Consider the following 9,302-nt stretch of genomic DNA (forward strand, 5'->3'; position numbering starts at 1 on the left):
TGCCAGAGCTTGTCCCAGAACCTGATGCAACTTGCAAGACTTGGTAATATTTGTAACACTGTATCCCTACACATTTGGCATCATTCAGATTTCTGACATTTTCAGGCTTAACCCATTGGCAATTTTAATTATCACTTCCTTTATTATATCAATATTTTATTTAAAATTATATTTAATATTTTGAGATTTCACTTCCATGAATTGCTGCATATAGCATTTCACAGTTTGGGAATTACAATCCTCTGTTTTCTAATATGTTACAGATATTAATTCCTCATCAGATTTAGACAATATAAGTGTCTTCATTCCAACATCTTCTTATTAACTTTTTCCAAGATGTTTGTGATGCACTTCATTAAATGCAAATTTGAAAATTTTAAGTTAATTAACTTTCATTTATGGTTTCAAATTTTTCTTTTTTCAGAAATTCATTGAAGTATAAAATATATACAAAAAAAGGCAATAGTCTTTTCAATAAAAGATATTGGGGGAAATGAAAGTCCATATGGACAAAGATAAAGCTCATATCTTACACTAAAGTGTAAAATGCAAATCTATACAACTTCAAGAAGAATTTATAAAAGAGAATCTGTGTAACAGTCTGTTTGGGTATGAGTTTTTAGATACACAGAGAAAGCACCATCTATGAAAAAAAATTGACAAGTTGGAGTTCATTAAAATTAGCAATGCTTGCTCTGTGTAAGACACTATTAAGAGACCCAAAAGACAAGCCACAGACTGGGAGAAATATTTGCAACCCATGTATCCAAAAAAAGTAATTGTATCCAAAATATACAAGGATCTCTTTAAAATCAATAAGAAACCAACTTCATTAAAAATTGGGCAAAAGATAGATACTTCATCTAAGAAATTATGCAAATGGAAAATAAACACATGAAAAGATGGTCAACATCATTTGTCTTTAGAGAAATTAAATGAAAACAACAATGACATACCACTGCACATCTATGACAATAGCTAAAACCCTAAAGCTGACAAAATCAATTGCTGGTGAGAACCTGAAGCAATAGGAACTGTCATTCATTGTTGGTGAGAATGAAAGACAGTTTTGCACTGTTTATTCACCCTACAAACAAAGCTAGTGGAGGTGATGGAATTCCCATTGAGCTATTTCAAATCCTAAAAGATGATGCTGTGAAAGTGCTGCACTCAATATGCTAGCAAATTTGGAAAACTAAGCAGTGGCCACAGGACTAGAAAAGGTCAGTTTTCATTCCAATCCCAAAGAATGGCAATGCCAAAGAATGTTCAAATTATCTCACAGTTGCGCTCATCTCACGTGCTAGGAAAGTATGCTCAAAACTCTCCAAGCCAGGCTTCAACAGTACGTGAACCGTGAACTTCCAGACGTTCAGGTTGGATTTAGAAATGGCATATGAACCAGAGATCAAATTGCCAACATCCATTGGATCATCAAAAAAGCAAGAGAATTCCAGAAAATCATCTACTTCTGCTTTATTGACTATGCCAAAACTTTTTACTGTGTGGATCACAATAAACTGTGGAAAATTCTGAAAGAGATGGGAATACCAGACCAAATGACCTGGCTCTTGAGAAATCTGTATGCAGGTCAGGAAGCAACAGTTAGTACTGGAGAGTGAATAACAAGCTGGTTCCAAATTGGGAAAGGAGTATGTCAAGGCAGTATATAGGCACCATGCTTATTTAACTTATATGCAGAGTACATCATGAGAAACACTGTGCTGGGTGAAGAACAAGCTGGAATCAAGATTGCCAGGAGAAATATCAATAACCTCAGATATGCAGATGACATTACCCTTATGGCAGAAAGCAAAGAAGATCTAAATAGCCTCTTGATGAAAGTGAAAGAGGAGAGTGAAAAAGTTGGCTTAAAACTTAACATTCAGAAAACTAATATCATGGCATCACTTCATGGCAAATAGATGGGGAAACAGTGGAAACAGTGGCAGACTTTATATTTTGGGGCTCCAAAATCAGTGCAGATGGTGACTGCAGCCATGAAATTAAAAGACACTTGCTCCTTGGAAGAAAAGCTATGACCAACCTAGACAGCATATTAAAAAGCAGAGATATTTCTTTGCCAACAAAGGTCTATCTAGTCAAAGCTATGGTTTTTCCAATAGTCATGTATGGATGTGAGAGTTGGACAATAAAGAAAGCTGAGTACCACAGGATTGATGTTTTTGAATTGTGGTGTTTTAGAAGACTCATAAGAGTCCCTTGGACTGTAAGATCAAACCAGTCCATCCTAAAAGAGATCAATCCTGGGTGTTCATTGGAAGGCCTGATGCTAAAGCTGAAACTCCAATATTTTGGCCACCTGATGTGAAGAACTGAGTCATTGGAAAAGACCCTGATTCTCAGAAAGATTGAAGGTGGGAGGATAAGGGGACGACAGGATGAGATGTTTGGATGGCATCACCAACTCAGTGGATATGAGTTTGAGTAAACTTCGGGAATTGGTGATGGACAGGGAGGCCTGGTGTGCTGCAGTCCATAAGGCAGCAAAGAGTCAGACACGATTGAGTGACTGAACTGAACTGATTCACCTAAGAATAACCTTATCATATGATGCAGCAATTGTACTCATAAGTAATTAATTAACTTTTATCCACACTAAAACCTGCATATGAATGCAGCTTTATTAATAATCACCAATCAAGCAAGATGTCCTTCAACAGGTGAATGATTGAAACAGACCTGGTATATCCATACAGTATGCTACAATTTAACAATGAAAAGGAATTAGCTATCAATCCATGCAACATCATAAGGCATCTAAAATTCATATTTTTAAAGGAAATACCTCAGCCTAAGAAGGCTATATACTATTTGATTAGTATCATATGACATTCTGGGAAAAAAAACAAAATTATGGAGCTGATAAAGTAATCAGTGGTTGTCAGGGGTGCAGGGTGGGTACGGCAAATAGGTAAAGCACAGACAATTTCTTAGGATGGTGAAACTATTCTGTATGGTACTGTACCATGGGATAAATGGCACAATACATTTGTCAAAGCCCACAGGGCTTCACAGCAGAGTGAATCAACCTTTTAAACTATCATTTAGGATGTTGATGAATTTCTAGGACCACCACAGGAACATACATGGGTTTCATTTTAGTCAATATACCTAGAAATAAAAACTATATTTTCCATCTGGTGTCACATCCCTTCTGTCTCCAGGACTTTCCTTAACATTCCTTGTCAAGTAAGTCTGCTAGTGATGATTCTTTCAGTATTTTGTATGTCTGAAAAATTCTTTATTTATCCTTTATTTTGAAAGATATTTTTGCTGATAGCTTTTTCAGTATTTTAAACACTGCCTTCTGACTTGCACTGTTTATGACAAGAAATTTTTTGCCATCTTTATCTTTGTTTCTGTGTATGAAAGTGAAAGTGAAAGTGAAAGTGGCTCAGTCGTGTCTGACAATTGGCAACCCCATGGATTGTAGTCCATGGAATTCTCCAGGCCAGAATACTGGAGTGGGTAGCTGTTTCCTTCTCCAGGGGATCTTCCTAACCCAGGGACTGAACCCAGGTCTCCTGCATTGCAGGTGGATTCTTTACCAGCTGAGCCACCAGGGAAGCCCTTTGTGTATAAGATGCCCTTATCCCCTAGCTGCTTGTCTTTATCATTGGTTTTAAGGAATTTGATTAAGATGTGCTTTGTGTAGTTAAAATCTTTTTCTTGTGCTTGGGTTCATTGAACTTATTTGTGGGTTTATTGTTTTTACCACTTTGCAAAATATTTCAGCATTGATTCTTTAAACTTTTTTTTTTCTGTTCTTCTCTCACTCCTCTCCTCTAGTTACATATATATTAGGTCAGTTTAAGTTGTCCATGATTCAGTGATGTTCTTCATTTTTCAAAATTTTGTCTTTCTCTACATATATCTCTCATTGTGCCCTCATAGGGCAGATGAACTGAAAGAGTTCTCTGGGGTATCATTTATAAGGGCACTAATTCTATTCATGAGTCCTTTTCCCTCATGGCCTAATTGCCTTCCAAAGGCCTCACCATTACTTTAGGTGTTAGGATTTCAATATATCAATTTGGAGGGCAAAATTATTCAATCTATAACAGAATCTATCTAGGTCTGTATTTTATTTGTACATGCCCAGTTTTAAATTATGGATCAAATTTCATTAAAATATATAAGACTATTCAGATTTTCTAGGTTTATCACACATAAATGGTAACCAATTATGATTTCACAATAAAAAACTGCATAATGCACAGGAAAGTGTAAGTCATAATGATCAGAAGACAGCCTAAATAGTAAAAAAAACAGATTTAGATCTTGTGTTCACAGCAAAGACTAAATAGTTATACTAGATGCACACAAATCATAGATTTTGTTCAATATCTAATTTACTAAGAACTCAATACAGACAAGCACCAGGTACAGAAAAACCTCTTTTTGAAGGAACCTGAAACTTTCAGAAGCAACTTCCAAAAATGTCCCTTTTCTTTTGCATTAGGTTATAATAGGTTTTGGGTTAACAAACTAGTTTTAAATAAAATATGTGAAAAGTTTTTTCAAGGGAAGTTATTTTAGTTTGGAGGCTCCTTGGTTTTGTTCTTCCTCAGTTACACAGATAAGTAATGTTGCTACATTTAAGTCACATGTTCATAATTATTTTTTATTGATAATAAAAATATAGATTATATTCTGTCAATATAATTGTCTAATATGCTTTATTTAATTGTTTTTTAAAGAATTCTGGTTGTAGTCATTGGCATTTTTCAAGGCAGTCTGGTCAAGAGCATTCATTCTTTCCAATTATGGGAGGAGTGAGTTAGAAGACTGCGATGAACACTTTTGTTTGTGGCAAAGGCAGGTTTTAGATTTGGAATATAAAATACATTACATAGAAAATAATTTCATGATAATGTTGCCATTTTGAACATATGCTGTCCATTTGAATACATGCATCACAATCCTATAATTTTACTTTAAATAAGAGAACTCTGACACATGTACACAAGGAGATATACACAAGATATTAAAATGGCATGTTTGTAAATAACAAATATATATATATATGTACACATACACACACACAAATTAGAAAAGGGAAAAGTGAAAAACTTAATAAAACTTACTGTTTTATGAAGAGGAATAGTTCACATTTTTGTAAATACATACAACTGTATTTATTTTTACTACATAGTAGTAAAAGCAAATGAACGACAACTATATGTATAAACATGAATAAATCTCACAAATGTATTATGCTAACAGCAGTTGAAGAAAAAGCATCCAGTATAACCTATTTCTATATGAAATATGAAATTTTGCAGAATTCTTAGGGATCTATACATATATAGCAAATTACGAAGAAATGTATGTGAATTTAAACACCAAATCTATATTAGCCATCTCTGAGTGAGAGAGAAGATGTGTTCAGAAAGGGGTAGCAGAAATTCTAAAATATAGTCAAATATCACATTATTAAGAAAATAATGGGCATATTTTTCTGGATTATAAATAATTTAGATTTAAATTTAAAATGTAATTACCATATATTGTATGCAAACTAAAAGAATAAAAAATTTGTCTGGGACCGGAGCTTGAGGCGCGCAGGGCCGGAGACGCCGCAGACCCGGGACCCGGAGCAGCTCAGAGGCGGTGAATAATAGCTCTTCAAGTCTGCAATAAAAAATGGCCTCCAATAAAACTACATTGCAAAAAATGGGAAAGAAACAAAATGGAAAGAGTAAAAAAGTTGAAGAGGCAGAACCTGAAGAATTCGTAGTAGAAAAAGTACTGGACCGCCGTGTAGTGAATGGGAAGGTGGAGTATTTCCTGAAGTGGAAGGGATTTACAGATGCAGACAATACTTGGGAACCTGAAGAAAATTTAGATTGTCCAGAGTTAATTGAAGCATTTCTTAATTCTCAAAAAGCTGGTAAAGAAAAAGATGGAACAAAAAGAAAATCTTTGTCTGACAGTGAATCTGATGATAGCAAATCAAAGAAGAAAAGAGATGCTGCTGATAAACCGAGAGGTTTTGCCAGAGGTCTTGATCCAGAACGAATAATTGGTGCCACAGACAGCAGTGGAGAATTAATGTTCCTCATGAAATGGAAAGATTCCGATGAGGCAGACTTGGTACTGGCAAAAGAGGCAAATATGAAGTGTCCTCAAATTGTAATTGCTTTTTATGAAGAGAGACTAACTTGGCATTCTTGTCCAGAAGATGAAGCTCAATAATTGTTTGCATTGCCTTTTATATATATTTATATATATATATAAAATGTGGGTCTTGGTTTTTTGATTTATTAGTGTGAAGAAATAACTACATTCTCTAATGAAAATCAGGTTTGATATGTTTGTTTTGAAGTAATATTGGGGAAGTTACATTGGGTTTTTTGTTTTTTTTTTTCCATCTGTAGCACTGGTTACTTTGAACAAATAAAAGCTTTCTGTAGTTGCTTCCTTCAGTAGGAAAGAATTTGATACCATGGTATATTATTTCCTCAGCATTAGAGAACAGTTTTTCTAAATGTTCGAGGAAATCTCCATAGTCATTACTCAATCAGAATTTAGCATTTAACTCATATATGCCTGAGGACCATTCTAAGTTTTTTGTATGTGTATACATAAAAGACACATGTAAATGGTTGGGAGTTAATTTTTTGTTGTGGTTTTTGTTTTGGTAAATATATTTAAACAACAGCCTTTCATAACGATGGATAAGCCCATGTTCTGGAATTACATCATTTTGAGCAATATAAGAAATAACTGCAACTTAGATTGAAAATTTAAGTCTGAACCTTTCAAATTAAATAATTTTGTAATTAGACAAATTAAGCAGTTTAAATTGGGTAATTTTTTAAAGCATCCATATCTGCATATAAATGCAGAAACCCTGGAAGGAAAATTTTTATCACCATCAACAACCTTCCCAACCAAATAAAAAAGTAGAAAAATTCTGGTATGTTTTAATATAGCAAAGCAAAACTTAGTTAAACAGACACTTGATGGTTCTTTTTGGTGAACCATTGTTTTACAAGAAATTGAAGTCTTTGTGCTATATTTAGGAAAGGTTGTGACACATGGGATGTCTCAGATTTGTTCATGGAAACCTAATCAGATAAATATTGGCAATTTACAATCTACAGGAACAAATGAGTGAACAAACTTTTCTAATCTAGGCTTGACCTGCATGTTTTTTCAGACTTGACTCCAATCCATTCCTTACATGAAGGTTCAATTTTCTCAGTATTTTGGGTTACTAGTTCAGCATAAGCCAAGAAAAACAATAACTTTGTAGTAATCAGAATGTTATTCAACTGTATATTGTTTACTTTATTGTAAATACTGGTGAACAGTGGTCAATAAATAGTTTTATATTCCTTTAAAAAAAAAAAAAATTTGTCTGGCAGGAGGCATACTTGTCCAAAAACAACACTATGATATTTCCCAGTAAATTATTACAAATTCTATGAAAAATAAAAGTCCTATAATTCTCTAGTTCAAAATAATAAAAGAGTTTACAATACAGGGAGGATAGAGGAATGGGAGAACTCACAAAGTAAATAGATAAATTGAGCACAGATTATTACAGTCACAAAAATGAAGTGCATTTTCCTCTAATTGGATAGATTAATAAAATCAAAAGTGGCAACAGAGCTTGTGTGGGACACTCATTTGCACATTATTGGCCAAACATTATCAAAAGACATAATGAAAATAGACTAGACGGAACAAAACTAATTCCTTTAGTTATAGCTAGCTATGAATTTCATCAATTCCTGGGAGAGGCTTATCTTTAATTTGATCATATTCTAGGTAACTTGTCTCAATGTTATGTTAACAAAACAGAGAACTATACATTATTCTCCATCTACTGTGCAGAAACAATCATTCTCAATTGATTTTGTTTAATATTCATGAATTTCTATTTTGAATAATCTCTTCCCATGTTATATTTAGAAGAGATCTGAAATAGTCCATCTGACAACTGGAGTGAACATACCGGTGCCTAGAGTGGGCAGATAAAGTAACCAAATAAACAGGATTTCCCAAATTTCATGAGTGTCTAGCCAGCTGCTAATAATTATTTATATCTTTAAAAGCATTTTTGGTACATTTTGGAAACATCAGTTAAACAAATTTTAGATAGGCTTCAGGTTCATATAAAGTCTTTTATATGTGAATGTGTCTTATGAATCATTGGGTATAGGGTACATTAACGAAAGATTGTGTATTTCCCAAACTTATTTGATAATGGAGACAATTTATTTCCATGAACTCCCTATTGACATCTGAATTTCATGTTAACAAAGCTTACTTCTAACTAGGTGTGGACATGTATAAGCATGCCAAAAACTTTAAAAGCTTATGAAATAAGATAATTGATCTTTATAGCCATTAGGATATTTATATAAAATGTTGCATTTCAGCTTTCACTTAATCTAACAACAACTTTCACTAAATCAAATATTTTTAAAGAAATGGAGCTTTTCTTCCCTTTCAACCAAAAGAATTCTCTGGCCTACATTTAACTTGAACTCATAAAGCAATGAGATAAAAATTGAAGAATTTTCCACAAACTAGAACAATGGAATAGACCACACTGAGACAGAGTTCTTTGTTACTGAATCTTTTTCAAACAGCAGCTGAATTTTCCCCTCTAAGAGATATATATATATATATATATATATAAAGAGTATTTCTGCACTGAAAACATGTTAGTCACTAAGTCGTGTCCAACTCCATGTGACCCCATGGACTGTAGCCTGCCAGGCTCCTCTGTACATGAAATTCTCCAGGCAAGAATACTGGATTGGGTAGCCATCCTCCAGAGCATCTTCCTGACCCAGGGATTAAACCTGGGTCTCCTGCATTGCAGCCAGATTTTTTACTGTCTGAGCCGCCAGGTAAGACCATTAGGTAACCTCTAAGGTGCAAGGAGATCCAACCAATCCTTCCTAAAGGAGATCAGTCCTGGGTGTTCATTGGAAGGACTGATGCTGAAGCTGAAACTCCAATACTTTGGCCACCTCATGTGAAGAGTTGATGCATTGGAAAATACTCTGATGCTGGGAGGGATTGGGGGCAGGAGGAGAAGGGGACGACATAAAATGAGATGGCTGGATGGCATCACCAACTCAATGGACATGAGTTTGAGTAAACTCCAGGAGTTTGTGATGCACAGGGAGGCCTGGCGTGCTGCGATTCATGGGATCACAAAGAGTCGGACACCACTGAGCGACTGAACTGAACTGAAGGTACATTCAGTGTCTTGGTGTCCATAGGTGACAAAATGTCATAAAGAAATTGGATAT

At 34.5% G+C, this 9,302-nt stretch overlaps 1 protein-coding gene across 1 annotated transcript; it reads left to right on the plus strand.

Annotated features, from left to right (window-relative positions):
- The first annotated feature begins 5,573 nt into the window (after positions 1 to 5,573).
- LOC122428890 (chromobox protein homolog 3) lies at positions 5,574 to 7,186 on the plus strand. Its single transcript, XM_043449027.1, has one exon. The coding sequence runs from the start codon at positions 5,671 to 5,673 to the stop codon at positions 6,220 to 6,222; it is 552 nt and encodes a 183-aa protein (XP_043304962.1). The 5' UTR covers positions 5,574 to 5,670; the 3' UTR covers positions 6,223 to 7,186.
- The last annotated feature ends 2,116 nt before the right edge of the window (positions 7,187 to 9,302 follow it).

This window comes from Cervus canadensis, chromosome 27 (assembly GCF_019320065.1).
Source record: "Cervus canadensis isolate Bull #8, Minnesota chromosome 27, ASM1932006v1, whole genome shotgun sequence".
Lineage (NCBI taxonomy): Eukaryota > Metazoa > Chordata > Mammalia > Artiodactyla > Cervidae > Cervus > Cervus canadensis.

What these genes read in the sequence shown, in the direction of transcription:
- LOC122428890 (XM_043449027.1), top strand. Translation starts at nt 5,671, where the DNA reads ATGGCCTCCAATAAAACTACATTGCAAAAAATGGGAAAGAAACAAAAT.